Source organism: Balaenoptera physalus (genome assembly GCF_965194825.1).
Source record: "Balaenoptera physalus genome assembly, chromosome: 7".
Lineage (NCBI taxonomy): Eukaryota > Metazoa > Chordata > Mammalia > Artiodactyla > Balaenopteridae > Balaenoptera > Balaenoptera physalus.
Window position 1 is genome coordinate 64,336,090 of NC_138886.1, and position 25,993 is coordinate 64,362,082.

Below are 25,993 nucleotides of genomic sequence, written 5' to 3' on the forward strand. Positions count from 1 at the left end.
TACCAAGAGACTTTGGAAACATTAAAATGTGATAAATGAATGCATGTTTTTTTTGTTGGGCAAATGGGAACTCTTCACTGAAGAGAAACAGGCCAAATGTCAATGAGACCAGATATAATGCAGATATCCAAATAGTTGGCAAGACGCCATGGTGTCCTCCATCACTGGAGTCTATAAGCTAAAGGTAACACAGCAGTTTCAGGTGGATTCAATCTGACCCACAGGTATAATCTGTTTGGTATTTATTTTAAAACAATGCTTTAAAAATTTTGAACTAGTTGCCAATATTTTTTAAAATCATGAAATGTCTCATAAAAATTGAGATTCCATATTTTCTCTTCAAAAATTGCAATATCTAATAATACCAGGCCTGTATGACTATTTCACTGTAGCCGAATAGTGCCACTCCCTTTAGATATGAGATTTTCAACGTAAAATAGTTCCTCCCTGGCCCCTTTCACTGATTTGCAGTATCTGACAGATGTAGGCATTTGAATGTTTGACCATAGCAAACTAAAGATTTCATCAGAAATGAGTCCTGAGTTAGGAAAAGCCTGCTTCTTTGATTTTCTGATAACACTGGGTTTTAGAGTTGAAGTAGAAAATACAGGTATCAATATTTTAGAGAGCCTTTGGTTTAGGCTAGTAGAGAAGAGGGATTCTATACAAATTACAGAGTGCCATCCTCCCTGACCAAACACAGGTACACGCGCGCACACACACACAATAACCGCTAAATGACAGTGATACTGCTTCTATAAATTAAGAAAAATAAATATTCAAGATAATTTTCAGAAACTTCTACATAAACATCAGTGTCATATCATTCCCACTTAATCGTTAAACTTGCAAGACCAAGTAAGCCCCAAATGATGGATCTCAAAAAACAATCAGAAACTCAAGGGAGGCTATCTAAGTGACTTGCCAGTTAATCTAATTTTGGAAAGAATTAGTACATTGGTTCCCAAACTTTGTGACACACTAGAATCACCTTGGATCTTTCAAAAATACAGATACCTGGCTCTCACCCCCAGATATTCTGATTTAATTAATATGGGATGTGATCTGGACATTGAGATTTTTTAAAGCTCCCCACGTGGTTCTAATGTACAGCAAGTTCGGAAACTACTATAAAAAATTTTCTGGTTCTATAATGTATAACAAAGACATATAAATTTCTTTCTAGAAGAAAGTACAGAGAGTTCTCAAAGCTTACATAGCAAATGATGGAAAAGTGAAACTTGGGAAAGAGAGTAAAGGAGGTTTACTATATCTGGCATGTAATAAAACAAGCAATACATTTGTAATTTTTTTGTGTTGCCTGAATGGTTGCTATGCAATAAAGTGACCAAAAATTACCTTCATTGACACTAGAATAAAAGGCTTTCAAAATTTTCACTGAATTGTTCGAACTTGAAGAAATATAGGCAACAGTATTATAATGCTACAAATATTTAAGCAATATTATATCAATAATATCATGAGGTAAATGGCACCATCAAAAAATTCCTTTACTAAATAAAAATATAATTTCTCAGTAATTATATATCATTCAACAAATATTTACCTAGCAACTATTACTAAGTGACAGAGACTATTTAGGCACTAAGGATACAGTACTGAACAAATGAAGAAAACAAAACAAAGAATCTACACCCTCACAGAGGTTATATAGATCTAGAGTGGGAGGAGGGAGAGACAAATAAATAAACAAGTAAACTGAAAAGGAGAGCCAGAGAGTGGGGGATATGAGGAGTCAGCTGAGATTTGTGGTTTTAAATTGAGAAGTCTGGAAAGGAAACAATTGAGGAAAGACTTGAAAGTGGCGTTACATGACATATATAATTAATATACTAAAGGCAGTCAAATACGTTAATAAAGATGATAATTCCGGCATTGTAAAACTGATAAATCTGAAGGGCACCATACCTCCATGTGGGATCTTTGGGTTCTCAGGGAGTCTTCCTGGATCAGTTATTGAGGCCCTCACTAAGGCAACCAGACAAAATATGGCAATGCCATAGAATACTTGGAAATAAACAAACAAATAAGTAAATAAATAAAATTAGTATTTACCCTTCAAAACATTTTTTCAACAAGCATATCTAAAGGATAAATGTATATTTTAATTAATACCATCAGGATAAATAATTTTCAAAAATAAGATGGAAAGATGATTAATTCATTTCATTCATCAAATAATACTGCCAAGAGGATTATCTAAAATGTACTAATTTTAAATAGTTATTTTGTATAATAATAACTGATAAACTTGTTATAAACCAGATTCTTTATTAACAGAAATTCCCTACTAATATTGGTATAAATGAATCCCTTTTAATTATTACATGTACTATATTTGACAGAATCAAAGCAGCATTTTTAAACCTATTCTACAATTAAACTTTTTTTTTTAAACATTTCTTTTTTTTTTTTTTTTAATTTTTATTTATTTATTTATTTATTTATGTATTTATGGCTGTGTTGGGTCTTCGTTTCTGTGCGAGGGCTTTCTCTAGCTGTGGCAAGCGGGGGCCACTCTTCATCGCGGTGCGCGGGCCTCTCACTATCGCGGCCTCTCTTGTTGCGGAGCACAGGCTCCAGACGCGCAGGCTCAGTAATTGTGGCTCACGGGCCCAGTTGCTCCGCGGCATGTGGGATCTTCCCAGACCAGGGCTCGAACCCGTGTCCCCTGCGTTGGCAGGCAGATTCCCAACCACTGCGCCACCAGGGAAGCCCACAATTAAACTTTTTAATTAACTCTAAGTGGCTAGCTTCAAAATTACATTGGGTTAGTGATGTTCAATTGCTCTTTTCAATACATCTTAAGATAGTTAATTTGAAAATAAAGAATCTAGAAATTTTTGTGTTTCAAAATGAATAACTAGAAAAAATAACAGTAAAGGAAAATATATTCATTCATCATAATTCTACCTTTTAGATGAAAAAGAAATAGGCATTTTGTTGGGGGGATAAAGGCACTGCACCTGTAATAGGAAACTTAGTTCAAGTGCTAACTCCAGGACTGACTGCATGGTATTGGTCAGTTTTATCATTTGTAAAACAGATTATACTTCCCACAGCTCTTATGAGATCAAAATGACATAATGTACGTGAAAACTATAAATGCCATGTACATGTAAAACATATCACTACAATCTTATTCTTTTAATCATAAGCAAACCATCACCATTAAACTATAGGAGAAAGTAATTATCCAGAAGTTCAAAGTATTATCATAATCAAAATCATAATCAATAATTTTTATATCATGAAACTTTTTCTCAATAATGTGTATCATAATCATTCTTAAAACTCCTTCCACATTTGCAATAAGTATATAACAGAAACATTAAAAATACACACAGACCTATATAAATAGCACTATTGTGCCAGTCTTTTATTGAACAAAATGGTCTCTATATATTTTGTAGAGTTAGATATGAAGATATCACATTTATCTAACCCTGCAAAATATATAAAGGCCATTCTTTTAAAAAAATGTCCATAATTTAGTAAATAACGTCATATTAATAGCACTGAATAATATTAAAAGTAAGGTTATTATAGTGGTATTATACTCCAAAAACATTCACAATGAGAAAAATCTTTAATTATCCAAAGAAATAAATAAAGATCTAGAAACTTACTTATTATTAATATGCCTGGAATATGTCCTTCTTCATAGTGAGGAAAGAGGACAATTTTGGGAATTAAAACAAAGTTGTATAACCAGACAAAGACAATCAAACCCATGCAGCACCAACCATGTGGGTCAACAACAAAGTGAATCCGGAGACCCATTTTGCAGTCCTACGACTGCCTGCCAACCCACAAGGAAAGATGAACCTAAGGAAAGGGAAAAAGAAAAAATTACTTATATAGGAAAAATTATTCGAATAAAACAAAACTACCTTTTTGGCAACTATAAAATGACACTTAAATTTTCTTTCTATGTATATTTTTGACAGAATAGGACACTTTGGAAAACAAAGGGAAGTTTCAGGCTATTAAAATTTCACCATAAGCTTCAAATAATTTAATTTCAATTTTCATATGAATTGCAATCATAGAGTATAAACCGGCATTACCTTCTGAAGTTAAACACAAGTCTGCCCTTAACTCAGCAATTACGTGTGTAAATTCAAGAGAAATGAGTGCACATATTCACCAAAAGATATGATTAAAACTACTAAAAAGTTTTGTGCGTAAGACTAACTGACGGTAATACTAATCAAAAGGGTGCTCATCTTGTGGTGGGAGGGGTGTTAATTAACTGGGAAGGGAAATGGGGGAAATTCTGAGGAGCCAGAAATGTTCTATATGTTGACCTGTTGCCTTACAGATACACACGTATGTAAAAACTCGCTGAGCTATATACACTTAAGATTTGTTCAATTTAATTTAATTTTAAACCACAACAAAATGCTTAAAAATCATTTTGAAAAATTATAATAAAAAGTGAAAAGTAGTTACAAATTGCCAAAAATACTTAAATTCATGGAATGAAGCCCAACTAATATTACTATCAATTCGAGAAGACTCCTGCTTAAATGGGGCTTTTTTCAGTTCAGTGTTAACAAAATGCTAACAGGCCTCACAATGAGAGGCTTAAAGTTAAGATACTTCTACATACGGTATTAAAAAAGTGACCTAAAATATATCCTTACTTTAGTAGCTATAACTTATAAACCTTAAATAATAAATTACTATATGAGGTCTAGGGGGCAACTTTCTTACATAAAATACAATGGAATAATACAGTAATACACTAGGACAATGTTTCTCAAACCTATAAGCAAACTGGAATCAGTTGAGGAGCTTTTTAAAAATACTTATTCCCAGGTCTCATTCCAGATATACTGAATCATAATTCTTTACAGAGTAATGCTCAAAAACCTATAAAATGTTCTAAAATGCTCCCCAGGTGTCTCGATACAGCTGACTGGTATCCAGGAACCACGGATCCAGGAGCTTCACTAAGACTTCAATGTACAGCAATGAGCTGAACTCAGTTCAACAAATATTCATTGAGCCTCAACTATATACTAGTCACTTGCTAGACACTGTAGATACAATGAGGAATAAGACATGGTCTTTGCTTAAAGGAACTAACAGTCTAATTGGGAAAAGAGTCATAAAATGGGTTTAATATAATACATTCCAGGGATGTGGACAAGATCTCACTATAGGCACAGAAAGATGGGGACTGATTAAATCAGGGCAAGACCCCCTGCAGGGGAGTGAGCTGAGTTCAATCTTAAAAGAAGAGTAAAAGTTATCCAAGCAAAGAAAAGTGACAACAATACTGCAAACAGAAGGAAGAGCAGGAGGTAGACAAGAGTAAAAATTGTAGGAGGTATTACAAACTGCCGTGAGAAATCACAAACCTTTCAGTGGAGAGCAAGTGGTAAGAAATAAAGGGCTATATCATGATGGATATAAAGATGCCATTCTTAGGCACTGGAAAGCTACTAAAGCAGGCGGGTAACATAATGAGGTTTATATTTTAAATAAAGGATTAAAGCTCTGGTGTGGAGGATGAAATTAAAGACAAAGATCATTTAGGCTAAGAGAAGGCAAAAGCCAAAATTAGTTTTGGAGAGATCGACTGAAGAAACAGAATCAAACCAGTAAGCTTCTGGAGGATGACTCCCAGATTTCCAGCTTACATCCCAGACTACTTCATTCTAAGGATAATTTATCATCAGTTGAAGAGCCTCAGGGTACTACACCCTTTAGAGGCCTTGCCAACGTTCTTTAAAGTTACAAAGCTACCAGGACAAAGAAAAAAAGATTAAGGATTAATTTTAAAAGAATACCCCTATCCTATTATCCCTAGAACCTGGGAACACTGGGACAGCAGAAAAAAAGACAAGAACTCAAACTCACCACCCAACTCTTTAAGTCAGATATGGTCTCAGTTAGCACTTATGTATGAATTTTAAAATAGGAATAATGCCTAGGCCTTTAAAAAAGTAAAAGTTGAACTTCATTACCTTTTAATTTAAAAATTGAAAGACCTACCAGTATCATTAAAGTGAGGAAAGTCACAGAGGATTTAATTTTCTAGGTATGATTATTTTAAAAGCTAAATGAACTCAAATACAAATGACAAGCTATCAACATACCTAAAAAGAGAAACATTAAAAAGAATGTTTATTTTTATAGTCTTGCCAACCATCAAGTGCTAAAAGAATGACAGAAGGCTCTGTCTCTCAACATGTTCAATATCATTAACTTCATGTACTTTCTTTCTTTTAATGTTTCAGTTCCATTCACGACTAAAAAAACAGACAATGAATTCTAGTAACTACACAGAACAGAGTAATTTCATTACTTATTTCTAAATGTATTAGTATTAGAAACAGAAAAGCATACAAGCCAGCAAAACAAGTAGCAAAATTATCACACTCATTTGTTTTTTTAAACTCTATTTTTATTCTCCTCTACCAGAGAATAACAAATTTTTCTTATCACTGCAAGAGTTCCTCACAACAGAAACTATAAATGAAAAGTATAGTTTAAAATGTGTCTGTTTTTCCTGGATATAAACATACATAGACAACAAGCTCTAAAAGAACAAGCATCCCCAAGGAAAAGTATGCTAAGGAGAGAAAAATAAAACAATGAACAAATAAGATGTTGAATACTTTTTTAAATACCTGAGTAGTGAAAATTAATCCACATAATTAGTGCCACATAATCCTTACAACTAGATTGTAGAGAAGAAAACAGTAGCCTTCCAAGAGCTCCAAATCAGATTACAACCAGAAACGTGTAACTGGTAAAGTTGCAGGATCACTCCACTCAGCTATTATCTACCAGGCGTGGCTCACGGCTGAACAGAAACTATTACACATCCTGAGCAACAACCAAACTGAACACAATGCTGCTACGCAGTCTTAAGGGTGGCATCTGTAAATACTTTCATCAGCTAGAGAATCCAACATATTAATCTGTATATTAAATGGTGAGCTCATAACTCTTTGATGTAACTAGTGGACACACTGGTATTTCAACATTTTTGAAGACTGATATCTGGTAACTATACTTGAGCGCTCTAACTTCATTAATGATGTAAATTACTACAGCACGACTTTTCTTTTTAAAGAAATTATAACTCAACTCTAATAAACTAGACTAGTAAATATTCACAATGTTCAAACTACTCTGGTAGGAAACCACCTTTCCTTTTTTTGCCTTTTCAGGCAACAAAATTTCACCACGTATTTTCCTCAGGAAGAATACTGAAGTCACTATGAAAACAAAGTGACAGAAAACTATTATATGACAGAAAACTATAACACCAGAATGCAGATTTTAAAAAATGATAAAAGTGAGCCAAAATAATTTACAAGAAATGGAGCCAAATGAATATCTCTAAACTTGCAGTTTTATATGACTCGCCACCTCAGCCAGTGGTCTTATTATTGTTCCATGAATATGAAAAACATATTCCCTCTCTCATTCCTTCTGTCCAAAATGTCTCTACCATTTTGTCTGCTCTATTTAAATTCAACTCATACTTCAAGGTCAATTTGAATCTCACTCGCCATACGAAATTCTTCCTGGCACCTTAGTTCACAGTGATTTCTCCTTCTCTTCAAAATTCCAAATAAAAAGCAAAACTAGTAGAAGAATATAGCAAGTGGTTTTATAATCTTAGAACGAGGAAGATCTTCAACAAGACCCATAAGCCACCTTTGACCACATAAAGATTAAAATTTCTGAAGCTCAAAACACACCAGAAACAAAATTAAAAGACAAAGCATCCCTGGAAAAAAAGAATATACCATATGACTATTAAGAGTCATACAAAGTAAATACACAGAGAGGCAATTCACAAAAGAAAAAAAAATCCAGTGGTTAATCATTACTGATTAGGAAAATGTGAAATCACTAGGTATATTTTTTACCCTTCGTACTGACAAAATTCTAGAAAGACAGGTGACACCCAATGTTGAAAGGGCACAGAGAAAAGGACAATCTCATCCATTGCTGATATGCATGTAAACTGATAAAATCATCTTTGGAGGGCAATTTGGCAGTGTCTATTAAAATGTCAAACTTTTTGACCCAGCAGTTTTACATCTAGTAATATCTACAAAAGTATTCATTAGAGTGAACAGGTATATACACGTACAAGGATGTTCTATATAGCACTATTTGTGATCACAAAAATATGGCACAACCTAAATGCCCTTGTAGAGAGAAGGCAATGGTCATATACTATAAATTATAATACATCCATAGTGTAGACTATTTCCAAGCTACTGCAATTTTTAAAGAAGAAAAAAAGAAAGTAGATCTAGATTTGCATACGGCTACCCACGCATAGTGTTGAGTGAAAAGAGGCAAATTATATAGGCAAAATCTATGGTGGGGGGAAATATCCTAACAGTAGCTTCCTGGAGGGAGGGGAGGATAAAGACGAACTAGGAAAAAGCATAAGGGAACTTTCTGGGGTGCTGATAAAGATCTCTATCTTAATAGGAGTTTGAGATACACAGGTCATACATTTGTTGAAACTAGGCAATACACAAGATTGGTGCATTTCATGGTATGTAAATTCACCTTTAAAAAACCCTTTAAACCAATAATGAACTCTATCTAGTTAATGATATGGATGCTGTATTACTGGGGAGAGGGGGAAGGAAGTATACTGATGTCTGCAATTTACTTTCAAATGGATCTCCCCAAAACATGGACTGATGTGCGGACACAGAGATGGATGAGTATGTGATATAGTTCAGTAAAATACTAGTTGTAGAATCTAGGTGATGGGTATTCAGATGTACGTTGTATAACATGATTCTTTTTTTGTTAGAAAAAATATATGTATAAGTAATTTCTGTATGGGCGGAAGAAAACACATCTACCAAACTGTTAACAGTGGTTACCACTGGGCTGAGGAAGGAAAGAGTAGTGAGAAGGAATGCTGTCACATTTTATATACATATTTATGTGTTCATGTAAGTTTATTAATAGACATATGTACTTCTAAATTCTTCTCGACCAACTGAAAAATAAAGATAGCCAATGAGGTGTGATTCAACATTACAACCTCACAAACAAAATTTTTACTTTTAGCCTCTCTTTATCACTATGTATTATCCTTATATGAAATGCTTTTAAAATTAATATCTTTAAAAATGCAGCACAGAAGCATCAGCTGTAAAGCCATATAAGACTTATAATTCAGGAAGATGTTTCTGAAACTTGTATTATTTACAGATCTTTTTCTCTATGGAGAAAGCCTTATTTAAGAAAATGTGGAGTTAAAATTTAATATGAAAAATTTTATATAAACATAAAGTAACTATCTTTTTTTTGCAAATGAAAGATTGTTAAATTCATCTAAACATAACACTTTACGGATACTACGCCGCACAATTCAGAAATATATTCCCATTAAAATTAAATGCACTTACCACCTGCAAATTCACTGAGATGTGTTGTAATTTTTCTGGTACTTGCATTTAGAGGTTTTATCTTGATTCATTCTTTTTTTTTTATTACATCCCAACAAATGGATCTCTCCTCAAGAGCAGTTCTCCGTGCGAATCTATTAATGGTTTAACAAATAATATCTCACAACAAAGATAAAAATTGTAAGCAACTAAATATTCTAACCGTAAAAATGCCAATTACGAAAAAACAAACGTTTAAATTTAGAAATAAAGTGATTTAACTCCACTTAATTCTATGCTTTCATATCTAATCCAGCCAGCCCCCCAAAATCTTTATATGATTACCATTATACATGAACGTTCTCTCTTTTGAAACCACCCGGTTCCCATAAAATCAAATTAGTATTACATGTCCAGCATTTGGGCTTCATCAAACTTACTGACCACAAATCACAAAATGACAATAAATTCTGAGGTCACTGATGTGACAAAATCCAATGTAATATCTATCAAGATATTAGGCCTGGACTACCTAATCACAATTGATAAACATAAAATAAAGAGTTTAAAATAGAAGCACATATTAGTTTAACTGTTTTAAGGAAAAAACTTATCCTCCTATAATGAAACCATTAAGAGAATCAACCATTAAAGTTAGTTTCTACAGTTCAGGCTTAAACAATAATACTGTAAAGAGTTCTAAAAAACATATACTGATTCAGTATTTCACTAATTCAATCACTATCTATATTACTACGCCTTGGCACTGGTATAGATAAAAAAGAGACCATCCTTATTCTCAATAGAAACAAACTAGTAAACAGACATGATCAATACCAAGTAAGACAAAGTAAGACAGAGGGCAAGGGGGCAATAACGCTTCTCATACAGGAAGGGTGTTGGTTCATGGAACTTTTCAGTTATGTAAATATTTGTGTGTACAAGGTTGCAATAAAAAATTTATTTCTTTCGGTAAGTTACCATCAGGAAAAGATTTCTGGAGAGAACAAAACCTGTGGATGAAGAATGGAGGCTCTTAATGAACAAGAGAGCAGAGTACGCAAAGGTATAAGGGCAGGCAAAGAAAATCTAAGTAAACTGAAATGACTAGAGTCATCGCATATGGAAGAATGGGATAAAACGCGTTTAACCTTTCGACCACAAGCATCTTTAAGAAATATAGTTCAGGACATCTGGTAATATATACACAGAAATATATGAGATATGTGAGTATGTATTTCACATATATAAAATATATAACTGGAAAAGTTTAATGAAGTGATATTCACCCTGACTATATGTGATGTACTCTGATACTGTACTATTTTATTATATTTCACTTTAATAAAAATATATAATGCTGGTCACAGCCTATTAGACTGATTTCATGACCTACAAGAAGAGAGTGATCTAAGAATAAAAAAACACTGTTAAACCATGCCAATGACTTTGGACTTCACCCTGAAGACAGTAGTTTGGAAAGTACTGAAGGATTAAAGGCAGAAGAATGTCATGATGAAATGTGCATTTTGGAAAGAAGAGCAACACTTTGAAGAATGAACTTGGGTGGATGGATAAAGCTCCAAGACTGACTATATGAAATAAGCTAGGCTTACTGGTTACTCAGGTGAGAAATGAGGGCACATGGTAAGTACCCCAAAAGCAGTAACTTCTAAAGGAAGTGGGGAGGGGAGGGGGGTGAGGAAGGAACACTTAAGACAGGAGGTATGCTGGAAAAGGGCAGAATAAGAACCTAATGAGTAAAACTGATAGGACGTGGTAATCAATCATGCAAAGGGCAGATGCTAGGATGACTCCCAAGTTTTTGGCTTAGGGTCTAGGTGAATGGTGGTACCATTCTCCAAGAAAGGAAATAAAGGACAAGTTGTGAGTTTGCTCTGCATACTGCTTACCATAGCAATAGGAATCTATTACATACTGAGGATGTGGAAAAAAACTTCAAAATCATTATCATTACATTTCCATTCCCCTTACAGACTTTTTTTTTAAACTGTACTTTCTCCCAGGGTCACTTTTACTATGGTCCATGATTGTTAGATTGTGAAATATAACTTGTTTATACTCTAACTTTCTAAGCTAATTTAAAGTGGTCTCTTTGGCTGCACATTTGATTCTTAGAGACAAAATACAGAATGATTTAGTAAAGGAGCTGCTACTCTAGTGGCAGTGAATGAATTCGTCTTCCTCTAGAAAAGATCTCAAGCAGAATTAAGTGTGGTACAATGAAGTGCTCTGAAACATGGCCAAAGTCAGTAATTCTGCTGAGGCTATGACTCTAGGGTGGCTTCTTACTGTTGCAGCAAAACAGCAGTTTCCATCAGTAACATTAGGTAACAGCACAAGCCAACCATCCCTGAGTCAAACCCTAGTCACTCACTGGCTTAAAATCAAGGAGAAAATCCTACTTTACATTTATAGTTATCAGAACTACATCACAGCCATAGCACCCAAAATGAGATGAACATTTTATCTAGTTCAGCATCGCCATCACTGTGGAATCAAATCTCACCCACATGATATAAAAGCAATTCTAGTCTTAAAAACCCAAGAAATTTTGTGATAACAAAGAATATCTCAAAGTTCTATAACTACAAAATGTTGTTAAGTATTTTTAACATTGCTACGTCTGAGACTGCAATCGACAATTTACAGGGCAAACAAACAAACAAACAAAATCCCCCCTCCCAGGGTCAAAACAAAATGGTTAATATACAAATGTATAAAATTTAAACCTTACAACTGCAGCTTAAAATGAATCTTACATATTTATACAGCTATTTAATTTCTGATTTTATCAACTCTGAAAAATTGGTCAAGTAATTCTACCTAAAATATCCAGATATAGCTGTCTTTAATAATTAGCCAAAGAGGTAATCCAATTTTTAAAACATCAGAGGTATTCAGTTTATTTCAATAGAGAGTAGGAAATTAATCTCATACAGAAATTTAAGAGAGCCACATTCAAATTATGAAACAGCCTCTTATTAGCTCTCCAAACTTCAGTTTCTTTTCAAGCTTCAGTTTAACCATCTCTAAAATGGTAATAAAAATATCAACACACAAGGTGGTTGTCATACTTAAAAGAGAAATTGCCTGGCAAATGATAAACACCTCCAACAATGGCAACTTTAAAGGGGCGTTTGTGGGGGTGGAGGACAGGGGGCACTAAAGATGAGTTGTACATCTAGTCTTACAAACTCCAGGATGAAACAGTGTTTCTGGGTCACCATCATTAAATACAATTTAACTATACCCAGCTGCCTACCTTCTCTAACACTGAAGTCTGAGAACTACTTGTCAGAGATGAGAAACCTCAGATAGTACAGTACACAGCCTTTTCCCTCGCATCACACTATAAGCATGTAGGGAGGTTGTATTTCCACAAGGCTGGCGTGAGGTCTCTTCAAGCAGAAAACCAAAAATAGAGATCTTATCTAAAATAGAGTGACTGAACTAAAGCCTGTAAACTAAATCTCTTTCAGGTAAAAGTGGAAGGACTGGGAAATTAAGCAATGAAGCATGGCAGAAAATCAGGACGTGATTTCAAAAGCTAAGGAAGAATACAGAATTAAAGTAGGGAATTCTGACCCAATTGCTGAGTTCTCCAGGAAGACTCTGTTAAAATGTGGGTAGACAAAGTGTCAAAGCATATCAAACCTGTACCATCAATGGTTTCAAGAATCCACTTCCTAGAACAAGTCTTTAAATCACTATGTTCTGGGCAGAACTGAACATAAGCTGTTGCTCTTCTGTGTACCCGCCTCGTGAGTGAAAAAAATGTAAATTAATACCTTTATTAAAAGTACTGCACTACAACGACACACTTCTTCAGAATCTCCCAACAAAAAGCAAAAATAACTGGGAAGGTGTGTGATGATATGAATTAAAGACTACCAAATACTGTTTCAATCAGTACAAAATGTCTAGGCAGGACTCTTCATTTAGGAAGGTATGGGTGTGGGAAAAAGGACAGGCCAGGCAAGGGAAGAACTGGAGTTAAATGCAGGGTAGGAACAGAAAGCACAGGTAACCTTTGCTCCAAAAACAGCACAAGGAAAAAACTTCAGCTACAGTGAAAGCCAGAAATTAGGCTCTGGCATTTCCTGGGTGTGAATCAGACATGTTCTTCCATGAGGAAAGGTAAGCCAGCTACTTACCTCTATCTAGTACCCACTGCACCAAGAACAGATTGAAAAAAAAAAAAAAAAAAACCAAAAGGCTAAGTTAGATTTCCTTCACACCAGGCTTTACCAGAGCAGACATGAATTAAAACCAATAACACTAAAAGAAAAAAAATCTCTCCTTGCTTGCTGAAGTTGAAAATCCTGCAGCAGGTAAAAAAGTTATTCATTCCATAATTACAGATAAAAGGCTTAAAATCAGAAGCCTGGTTGAGATCACAGTGGAGCACATTAAGTTACAATTGAATGAATCAGTGAGTAGTAAAATACTAATTTTTACCTAACTTGCCCTTTTGTGGAAGTGGCAGCAACAGATAGATGAAGAGAGCAGAAACCTATTCAGTCTCTAAAATGGATCAAGTCAATCTACCTGAGAGGAAAAGCACAGGGAAAGAGGAGGGCGAAAAGGCAGAAGACAAACTTTGAAAATACCACATTTTTTCCCATGGTACATCAAAAGAGGGAAATAAGTAAATAATCTACCATCACTTTAAGATATTTTGGGGAAGGTAGCTACCATGGAGAGCAGTGCTATTTCACGTCTATTAAGATATGCTTTTTAAACTAGGCTAACTCAATTTACCAAAGATTCTTAACCAAAAAAATCACTACTCTGAGAGTGGCATGGACATATATATACTACCAAGTGTAAAACCGATAGCTAGTGGGAAGCAGCCGCATAGCACAGGGAGATCAGCTCGGTGCTTTGTGACCACCTAGAGGGGTGGGATAGGGAGGGTGGGAGGGAGACCCAAGAGGGAGGAGATATGGGGATATATGTGTATGTATAGCTGATTTCACTTTGTTATAAAGAAGAAACTAACACACCATTTTAAAGCAATTATACTCCAATAAAGAAAAAAAAAAATCACTACTCTGATAATAAGCAAGACTGGTGTTTTTCCATTTTTCTTCATGTCATTCACCTATATTTTTTACTGATTCAAATCAAAACATTTTCAACTTTAATAAGAGGTATTAATTCATTGATTATTCTACTACATGCTACAATGCCGTTTATATTTAGTGCATTTGAAAAGTTGAAACTGAGCCCTAATGTTTTACTAAAGTAATATAAAATGTCTTCATTCCTTAATATAAAAGTAAAACTGAGCTTAGGGAACAACTTCCTGGTAATAAAAATAGCTTTTCCTCCGCCTTCCCTGTTATGCCTGGTAGTACTGATAACGCCACTATGTAGCCTTCTACACTGAAAAAGATTTTATTGACTCACATTCAATTACAATTCCTGAAAAAAAGCTCCATGGAGACATTACTAGACTTCTAAATTCATTTCTTCACTAATACACGACATTATTTTATCCATGTGCTTTTCCACAGGTTCTGAATCAGTCTCTATGAATTAGAGAAATCAGGCAGTGAGTAAATAAGAAGTAAAAAATTTTATGATTCACTGGTTACTTCTTTAGAACATACCTGTTAAGCTGATGGTTACATGTTTGCATTTTTAAATGCTTAAATTTCTTTTTATTAAGTAAAACACCCCAGAGATAGGCAATGTGACACCGTTTTATTTAAAATATGCTCTAGTTCATTTACTCCAACTAAGGCTTCGAAAGTACGTTAAATTTAACAGAAGTCACAACAGTTTGAAGGGACTTAATATAATCCTATTGTTTTACCTCCAAAATGAGGAATTCTGGAATAGTACTACACCAAATATTATTCTAAAAGTATGGAATTATACATTTTTTGGTTATATTTTGATATAATTTTACTAATACTTCTTCAGGTAAATGTTTTAAAAGTAACTTTAACATGTTAAAGGGTCTTAAATTATTTACAAACTTAGCATATGCCAAGTAAGGATGGGAAAGCTAAAATAAGCCTTAAAGAATTTATCCTGACTTCCCGGTTGTATAGATGAAAAATGGCATGGGTCACTGACCTACCCATGACCTCACAGCTAAATAGTGACAGCAATGGAACTAAAATCTAGTTTTCTTTCCACGACACCAAATCATTTGGTTCCTTCTTTCCAACTGATTTCTCATCTCTTCAAAAATCTTTTTTGCCATGACAACTTAGCACACCTACGGCAAAATAAAGCATCTCTCTGGATTTTATCTTTAAAATAAATAAAATCTAAAGAGTTGGAAGGATTTAACAAGATATTACACCAAAAGCCTTTTAGTCCAGGAATGGCATATACTAAGCAATCATCAGATGATAATTACTATTACTTTTTACTACAAGGAAGGCAGTGAATTTTTTAAAGTACACATATTAGGCCTTGGATCCATTTGACAAATATTTAACCTGCGTGCTTAACTATCGTTAGTCGTCATGATTTTATACTGTAACTTTACACTATGATTTATGACCCGCTCACAACGACCTTGATTTTTTTTTTTCCTCTTGTACTTTTATAGACTGCTATATTGCAATATTTTCAAGTAATAAACTGGTCAGGTTCTCTTAGCCCTAGAGATACAGACATCCTCCACTGACTCACAAGGGATCTTAAAATACGCCCCAAATACAGCTTGAGAAAGACCACAACTTTAAATGGACTCTCCAGTTAAAATCTAGCGGTCTATTACAGTGAATGGTAACAAGTGCAAACTGCTGCCATCCATAAGCCATTTTCTTAAAACCACTCTAGAATCTGGGGGAGGGAGGCAGAAGGTCAGTAAAGGAGCAAACTATTTCTCCTCCTGCAAGTCTTCTGAAGCCTCACCCAGCGATCTGGAAATGAATGAAAGGCTGTGATGGCAAGGATAAATCCCAGATCCCTACGCAGGTCTCCGGGCGCGGGTACAGAGAGGGAAACTACAGTTCACACGCGAGAAACTCAGGGCACAGGGTTTTTAAAATTAAACACACACACACACACACACACACACACACACACACACACACGAAAAACTACCCCAAATCATCTTGACTGGAGCACGAACCCACCCACCACCAGTTATAGGAGGGGCAGTTGGCGGGCGGCTGCAGCTCTGGCTGAAGATGCTGGGAGAAAGGCCAGGCCCCAGGCGGGCAGGGCACGCAGAAGACCCGGGGTTCTGAGCGGGAGCGAGGGCAGGTGCGGGCAGGGAACAGGGCGCGGAACAGGGGCGCAGCCAGGGGCGGGCGGCCGGGCGCCGGGCTGCAGGGGCCGGGGGCCGGGGGGCGGCCGTGGCGTTCTCGCGCCTGCACACACTCACCGGCGCGGGGGGCTCGCCTCTCCCCGCCGCTGTTCTCGCGGCCGCCGGCGGCTCTTCCCCCTCCACCTCCGCTTCTTCCCCCTCCGCCTCCTCCTCCTCCTCTAGTCCCGCCGCCGCCACCGCCCAAGCCGGGCTGCGCTCCCCTTCCGCTTCCGGGAGCCAGAGCGCCGGGGCCGGCGGGTTAGGTGTGTGCCGCCCGCGCGGTGGAGCGACCGGCTGTCTCCGCCGCCGCCGCCGCGGTCCCAGCTGGGCGCCCGGGAGCCGCGATGGGAGCCGCCGAGGGCCGAAAGACCAGAAATCGCGCCTCGAGCGCGCGGAGACGCGCCGCGGCAGCGTGCCCTGCCGGACAGCCATCACCCGAACACCCGTCCGTACCTGACGCACCTCGGCGCCGCCGCCCTCCCCGGCTGCCACCTTCCCAGCTCTGCCCACGCTCTCCTCTTCCTTCCACACCATTGTCCCCGCTCTCCTGAGTGACTGGAGAAGGGCCTTTCTTTGAGGATCGCATTTATCCTCCTCCCGTAGTTCGGGAGGGATGCCCCACGGGCCTCTCTACCCCTAACGCGCTCTGGATGTCCTCTGGTACCTTGCTTCAAATTGCAGTCCCCAGCATCAGCACCCTCTGGGAACTTGTTAGAAATGCACCATTTCAGGCCTGCTGAATCAGTATCTGTATTTTAACAAGATCTACAAATGATTCCTACACGTGCACCTTAAAGATTGAAAAGCACTGGCCTCTAGTGAATGGTCTTGCCCACTTCAAGAGCCACAGTTGCCCAAGACATCCATGATTTTTTCCTATTCCTGTCGGCAACCAAAATCCATACTGAAACAAGCTTTACTTAGTGTTTCAGATGCCATCCAAAAGTTGCTGGCTTTCCCATCCCTGCAACCTAGGAAAAATAAATTGACTCTACACTGCAAATAATCCACCTCCCAATCTCAATTCGTATCTTCATCAAACATCAGAGATATGCTAAAACCTTCCCTCTCCCCCCTCACCTCAGCTGAACAATACTTTGGGAAGGTTAAAATGTTTGCAGTAACCTGGAACTAGAGCTTTGTGACTGCATGCCATGGGAGGAATAATGTGTGAATGGAAGAAATATTACCTGCTACATAAAATCCGAACTCTTTATAGAATGGCATTGAAAGCCATTCTCCACAAACTGGTCCCTACCTACCCCTCCAGTCTTACCTCTAACTAAGTTGATTCTTCTGCCCATCCTAGAATGCGGTCCACCTTCCTCTCTGATGATCTTAATTCCATCTGGACTTGGGAGTCAGCTCAAATCCTGCCAGCCCAGAGTTCCCTCTCTCTCAATATCACACACACTGTAGCTTATTTTGGACTCTTATGTTACCTTGTATTACTAGGTAGTTTGAAACATGTTATGTCCTGGTTTCTGAATTAATTACCAATACCTCGCAACCTTAACGTCCTACATCAGTGGTTATCAGCGTGTGGTTCCCACACCAGTAGCCTCAGAATCACCTCAGAACTCATGAGAAATCCATATTCCCCAGCTCCACCCCAGATCTACTGGATCAGAAACTTTGGGGGTGAAGCCCAGCAATCTGTATTTTATCAGGCCTTTTAGATGATTCTAATGCATGCTCATTTTAAAATTACTGAGTTAAAATATTATCTGTTAATCCCAAAGGAACTCATTGGTAGGGGTTGATTTGACTATATGCAAGTTTTATTGCTTTTCAGATTGAGAACTAAACTCCTTCGCTCATGAATAGCTAGGTTTGAAGGTGGTCACACTTGCTTTTGGAAGAATTATCATTGATTTTCATAATGCTTTTGCTGTAGTAGGATTTTTGTAACTGGGTTTGTTTGAAAAGAAAGAAGTAATAATGATAACTAGTCACTTTGAGGGAGAGGAAACATGGAGTTTTGCCCCCTAAACCCTGGTACTAAATAGCATATTCTTTTGCTCTCTCTTAGCATACCCTTGTGAGAGAGAATAAGCTGTGGCAAATGATCTCAACAGGTGCCAAAATGAGACTTAGTTGATGGGCATGTGAATGCACATGACTATTGGAAGTGTACATATTTTTCATGCCTTTTTCTAATGCTAACCTGTTATTAGCCAAATCAGTTCCACAGAGAATTTTCTAAGAAAGGCATGGAAGGAGAGAAGTGTCAGGAAAAACATTCTCAAAATCATGAGTCTTTTTCTCATGGGCAGTACCATCAAGGACCTACCCCTTGCACTGAAGGTCAAGTCATAGTTCTATCATTCATGCTCAACATTGACTGTATTGTCTTGCAACCCATATACTTAGACACCTGTGTTAAAGTGAGAGAATGGGAGGATATGGCATCATATAATCCTTTTGAGGAGCTTTTCTATTTAGTCTAAGGATGGAGAAAAGATATATGTCATGCACTACTTTTTCCCTCCAGAATTTTAGTCTTCATGGTGCCTGTGACTGACTGAAATGTGATTATTAATCAAACTAATATTTATCTGGGAATAGAAAAAGTAGACGAGGACAAGTAGCATTGCTGCCACTGCCAATTTGGCTTCTCAACAAAGGCACAGTCAGGGCATTTATGTGGACAAACTCAGCCAATGACTGTGCTGCTGTGCCTTGACTGGGGAGGATAGAATTTTATTGCAATTTCCTAAAGTCAGTGAAAGTTCAGTCCAGAGTTTAATCAGTACTGGCAAATAGCCCTTGGCAGCTTTGGGTGGATAGTGTTCTCCACCTGCCCAGCTGGGTACTATGCCTTAAGCACCCACATTTGATGCACATTCATGATTTCTGGGTTGCTTGTAGTCCTCTCCCCCATCTGTTTGAGTGGCAGGGTGCCCATTCCACAACAGTCTAATATTCTAATAGTTATTCTTAACCTCTTTGGGGTTACACATCTCTTTGAGCATCTGCTGAAAGTTGTAGACCCTCTTCCCAACAAGTTACATAATTATATAACATGTACATACAGATGTATACATAAAGTTTCACAAGATACTTCACCTTCCCATGTCCCCAGAGCTGAAGTCATGAACTTCAGGTTAAGAACATAGAGAGTTCTATGTTCCCCAGGACGTAGAGAGTCGGTAAAATAACCCTTCTCCCCCCAAATATCAAGGATAACTCTAAAAAACACTGCATTCTTAGGAGACAGAAGAAAAGCAATGCTAACCAGAGGCATAAACAAAGTGCTATGGGAATGCTAAAGAAGCAGCTGGTAGTGTCAACAGGGTGATTCAGGAGTGGCTTAGTGGAGAAAGTTCTTGCATCAGATAAGTGAGAATAGGATTTTGATTGGGACAGAGGATCCCTCCAGGATGAGGAAAAGTGTAAGCAAAGGCATGGAAGTGTAGAAGTACAAGGGTCTCTCTGATGTGGCTCAAATGTGAAACACATAGAAAGAGAGGAGAATGGAAAGGTAGAACAGAGCCAAATCATGGTGAGCTTCAAAGACAATGAGATTTCCAATGAGGAGCCATTAAGCTTTCAGAGTAGGGTAATAGACCTGCTCTAATCTGGAAAGACTATTTGTGAGGGCAGTGGCATCATCAAAAGGCAGAGTGGTGGGGCATTTGGAAAAGTTCTAAATATCCTAAATTGGAACCTATGAGTGAAACCACCTGGCTTTGCCTCAACTTTTTAAGGTTGCTTGATGTTTGCTCTAGAGTTTTCTATTAAGTTAAATCAAGATGAACCCAAATACTTACAATTGGTTAGGTGGGGAAATGTATTTCAGTGAGTTTAGCGTCTGGGATGCTGAAAGAGTTAAAATCTGTTTGGAACTGAAAGAGGGAAAACCAACTTGGACTGAAAAGAGAAAAAAGCCCTGCCACTAATCAGGCTGGGAGGACAGACGCAGATGAAGGCAGCTGCAACGTTAATAGAAAACACTGTTTCTGCCAAGATCAAGCAGCAGTTCGAAATTACAATAACGACCCTCTCTTTGGGTGGTTACTGACCAGTGATGCCCCAGACCACGTGCTATTTTCATTTCTTACTAGGGATACCCAATTGCTCAGTCATCTTGACACCTTCACTTCATGACAACACCCAGTTCCTAGTTAATTGCCTCTTTTTCTAATCGTACCTCAAAACAACAACCAATGCAAAACTGGTCCCTGCTTCCCTTAGACCATCTTCAAAGTCCTTCAGTGAGAGCCCAGTTCACAAAAAGATGCCTACCTCTTCCTGCTTGTCTAGCGGAAGACAAGCAGGATGTGCCCTCCCTTTTTCCAAGGCAATAAATCTGCTTTTTTTCATGCTACAGACTTGTTCCCGGTAGTCTTTGGCTGAGTAAGTTTTAAGAACCCATTTGATAATGAAAGCTACCTGTTGTCAGGACTCAAAAGTCAAGGTTCTTCAGGAAAGAGGTCTCCCTTTCTGTGTCAAAGGCACAGCAAAGTAGCTGCCATTCTCAGTAATGAGACGCAGCAGTTTCACACGCGGACTCTTCCAACACGGGAGGAAGTGATGCTTTGGGCAGATCCCCCTGGCCCCTCATCCTTTAGAGAAATATGGATTGAGATAGAAGGTTTTTAAATGCTTTAAAAAACGATTTTTGTGAGTGGTATTTTCAGAAAACAGCTTATTCTAAGTAAATGGGATTAACAGAATTACAAGACAGAAATAAAATGGGTCTAGAAAGATGATGGCAAGTTCTGCCCTGATTCGATGCAAGGAACATATTAAAAATAGGGCAATTTTGATGATGCCGACCTCTTTGCATGACAGAGAAAGATTGAGTGAGATTTTCATCGAGAGATGTTAGTATAAAGAAAACAGCAAAAAGAGATGGAGAAAACCTCCAAGACAAGACAAGACCATAAAAACAGAGAAGAGGAAGACAAGTTAGAATTGGGAGCTTAAACAAAGTGAAAGGCAGGAGCACCAGTAGAATCAAGAGTTCAGATAGGAGGGTTTTCTTTGGTAGAGAAGAAACAGCTGCTTAATTCTCAAAGTCAGAGCAAAGAGGAGCCAGGGGGTAACCAAGTGGGAAATCTTGAAGGGGAGAGGAGGGAGGCTAAGAGTTAAAATTCAATGGCTTCCATCTTTGTGCAGACACAAGAACAGGAGGTGCTGGGCTATCTGAAAGGGAAAGAAAATAGGGGAATGTTCAGCACTAGGAAAGGGGATGAAGAGACTAAAAGGGACAGCCCACGTGGCTCATGTGGAGATAATGTTGACTAGGGGGATAAAACAATTTCTGAGTCCTTCAAAGAAAACCCAGATGCCAGAGATAATAAAAATAGTACTTTCTGCTGTTCTGCATTAGAGTACTCATGGCTGTAAAACACTTTAGAGGATTAACTTTTGTTGGTTTCCACGTATACTAACTCAACAGACCTGCTTTGGATTCATGGAATCTACATCTAATATAGATGAAAAAAATTGAGGCCACGAGGCATTTCACACCCTGCAGTGTCACAGCAGGAAGCTGTAGCCTTAGGTGGCAAAAAATAATGTAATTGACATGGGTGCACCACCACATAGAGATGCCTGGGAAAATTCCATAGGTAATGCAGGCTCCGCGTGTCACAGTGGAGAAGAGCATAAGGCAAGCAAATGCGTAATTGAGGAATTCAGTGCAAGCGATGGTGAAAGACTGATGAACTATTAGAATGCACTGACCACATCTTGGGTTTATTAAATACCTGTGCTGCTTTGGATAGCAATACCTGCCAAACTGAGAGACATGCACGCACACACACACACACACACACACACACACACACACACCCACTTCTGTTGATATCTTTGTTCTCTGCTCTCTTAGTCAAGGAGTAACTTTCACTGTAACTGCATTACAAAAACAAAAAGTCTGTCCCAAGCTGATACCTGTTCTAGCAAGTGACCCCCTTGTTCCCTTCACCTTTTCCTAGTCCACTTTTGCTGTTTGGGGAGAACCTGGAGATATGACCCTACAGAACCATGTAGGCAATAATGAAATGGTGCCAACCTTAGGTTTAGAAAATCCTGAACCGAGGAATCGTCCTCGGGTCTGAATTTGTGAATACCAGCATTCTGAGAGACTTTTTCCTGAAGCCATCTCATCATGGTTGTGCTGTCATTCATTACTTGCCACAGAAATCACCAACAGTCATCACTGAAATCTTTTACGGGCATGCTGTAAACATTAAAAGAGCATGTTAAAATTACACCGTGTGCAGCAGCAGCAGCTGATACTGTTTTATGGAGACGATATTCGCGAGCATGCAAAAGTATCACGCTACCACTCCCTCCATCCCTGTTCCTTACAGCTCCCCTGAAGCCTGACGCTGGACCACAATTGTAACTCTTTAATCACAGCAGAGAATCATTCAACATCATTGCCACGGAACCAATCTTATCCCTTAAACTAGGTTTACAGTTAATGATTGTAGATACCTTTTTGTACACTCACCACCCAACTTTCTATTTTAAACATAAGGGCAGGAGGATTTTCTTTGAATTTTCCCAAGGCAGGAAACAACATTTCACCTTTCTTATAGTTCAAGCCAGTGTGCGGGAGTGCACCCTAGGAGTTGTATGACCTGTCTGGCTTCTCTTAGGCTTTGTGTCAAGTGGAATGGGTCTTCTGGCCAGCTGGGACATTGGTCTGTCCTGATTTGTGAAATCTACTCAGAGCTAACTCAAGACTTATTTGGGTTGTCTCACGAGTCCTGCTTGCTCCCCTGGGATCTCCTCCACTAGCCCACCATAAAGTCAGAAATTTCCACCTCTACACTTGAGAGAGTGAGCTAGATCCAGGAGACATCAGTTAAAATGCAAATAACTTGATAACATGTTGGAAATATTGCTAATTTCCTTAGGAGTGATAACAATATCATTATCTTTATTACGTAGGAAAATATCCTCATTCTTGGGAGATGCATACTGGAGTATTAAGGGTGAAATGTCATGATATCTGTGATTTACTTTTGAATGGTTCAACAATATAAAAATATGTAGCGAGCACACATATACACACATTCATACAGAGAGATAAAGCAAATATGGCAAACAACAATTGTTGAAATAAGGTGGAGGCTATGAAGGTATTCTTGGATCTATTTTTTCCAACTTCTTGGTATGTTTGAAAATCTTCACAATGAAAAAGTGGAAAAAAATGCAGGCTCCCAAACATATCTCAGACCCAGTGAATCGGATGCCCTGGGTGTGAAACCAAAAACGCATCGCTTGTGAGCACGCAAAGTAAATTTTAGGCACACTAAAATATGAGAGTTATTGAATTACAGTGCTAAATGCTAATGGAAGCATACATGCAATAGGAATATGAGAAAAAGAGGAAATGATTTGGGGGAGAAAAATCAACTCAATTAAACACCTCTATTTCCTGTGGGCAAAAAAGTGCAATTTAGTTAACTGGGCGAGAGCAATGCTACTCATAAATTGCCTGAAAATGAAATTTAAAGAACTTAAAAGAGAGTTTTGGTGGAGAACAACAGGAGGATCAAGAAGGTCTGGGAGAACAGCATGATGTTCTTGTTCTAGAAGAAGTCTGAGCAAGTGTTCAGAATTCCTGTGACCAGAATTCTGCAGTGGTTCCCACCTACTCATTATCTGCCCTGGTGGCAAAATCACTGGTGGAGCTTTAAAAAATATATCGACTATTACCTGCTGTACCCAACCCCTACCTCCAACTATTAGAACAGAATTTCTGTATTTAAAATGCTCATGGATAATTCTAATACACAGCCAAGGTTAAGAAGTAGTTACCTGGACAATGAAACCCGAACTCTCTAGTCAGTAAATTCTGTCTCCTCCAGGACGGGAAGCTGTCAGAGCCATCTTGGTACCTCAGTGGGTCAGCCCAGTGCCTGACGCTTAATCCATTCTAAATAGATGTTAACTGGATGAATACACTGATGAGCTACATAGATGAATGGACATGAATTAGGAGCCCTGGGCAATTGTAGATAATTTGAATATCCTAAAATCAAGGTGAGAGAGGGAAGGGAGCTCAAGGGTGAGGCAGAAAAGAGGAAAAGTAGACACCAAAGAAAATTCCACCTGCTTTGCCATTTTCCTTAGAGCTATGCCAGGACTCATGATCTCCTTTGCAGACGAACAGGAGAGTGAGGGACGTAAAGCCTCTTTTTTCGATCTCTGCACATGGGGGAGCCCCTTCCATGGTAGGTTCACACTGTGTTCTCATGGTTCTGAAAAGCTCCAGGATATTATTTTTTTAACGCTCAAAGATTACTAAATCCCATGGATCCCAGGGCCCCTGATGGAGGCATCCTTTTAGTGTCTTACTTGAACTGCTGTAAGATGTAAAATCTGTGTATCCATTTAAATATTTATCTATTTCTTGCCTGAGGTTTGGGCAGGATGCAGGTTTCCTTTAGTAATGGAATTGTGACTTATAAAGAAGCATGTACTGGAAACTCTTGTTCTTTGTATATTGAACATAAATAGGTGTGTTTCCCTTAGCTGGTAGACAAGAGGAAGTTGTGATCATTTCCTTGAGAAACATTAACCCAAGTCCCCACCCAGAGATGGGTCATTGGTGATTGTATCTTTTGGATGAAAGGAGGAGGAACAAAACAAAACAGGAGAGAGGAAGGCAATAAAATGAAAATCTGAGCTCTCTCCCGGATATGTGGGTGGATAAATGGGGCCTGGCTTTGGAAAACTAGTATTTCAGGAAAGTCCATTCCTTTGCTCAAAGTATTATTACTCACCCACGTCAACATTGCCAACTCCTGAATGTGAACAGTAGATTAAACAAGGTGAAGAGGACCCACGGACGTATACTTAAAACTTGTCCTCTGTTCCTGACATGGAAACGTAACTTTCTTGAGATTCAGGCAGAAGAGGTTTGTGCACATGATTTCCAAGCTTTCTTCCAGCTCTTCTGGCCTCCATGCTTTCTCTCCGTTCCAATTGACCAGCCCCACTGTTAAAATTTTTTTTTTTTTTTAGAAATTCACGTTCTTTTATTTATTTATTTATTTATTTATGACTGTGTTGGGTCTTAGTTTCTGTGTGAGGGCTTTCTCTAGTTGTGGCAAGCGGGGACCACTCTTCATCGCGGCGCGCGGGCCTCTCACCATCGCGGCCTCTCTTGTTGCGGAGCACAGGCTCCAGACACGCAGGCTCAGTAATTGTGGCTCACGGGCCCAGTTGCTCCGTGGCATGTGGGATCTTCCCAGACCAGGGCTCGAACCCGTGTCCCCTGCATTGGCAGGCAGATTCTCAACCACTGCGCCAC

The 25,993-nt window shown here is 38.3% G+C and overlaps 1 protein-coding gene across 6 annotated transcripts in view; it reads right to left on the reverse strand.

The window, feature by feature from the left end:
- Positions 1–25,678, reverse strand: part of ZDHHC21 (zDHHC palmitoyltransferase 21) — an 80,506-nt gene extending 54,828 nt beyond the window's left edge. Inside the window, exons 1-5 of one of the 6 annotated variants that reach the window (XM_082467973.1) lie at positions 24,496–25,675; positions 16,792–22,903; positions 9,435–9,568; positions 3,651–3,849; positions 1,930–2,028 (exon numbers count right to left, since the gene is read on the reverse strand). In XM_082467973.1, the coding sequence (XP_082324099.1) occupies positions 1,930–2,028; positions 3,651–3,804 (253 nt within the window). In that variant the 5' untranslated portion in view covers positions 3,805–3,849; positions 9,435–9,568; positions 16,792–22,903; positions 24,496–25,675. Of the gene's footprint in view, positions 1–1,929; positions 2,029–2,934; positions 2,988–3,650; positions 3,850–6,665; positions 9,411–9,434; positions 9,569–16,791 lie in introns of those variants that run through there. The other 5 variants (XM_082467974.1, XR_014265398.1, XM_082467975.1 and 2 more) reach the window with 5 other exon arrangements.
- Positions 25,679–25,993: the final 315 nt, after the last annotated feature.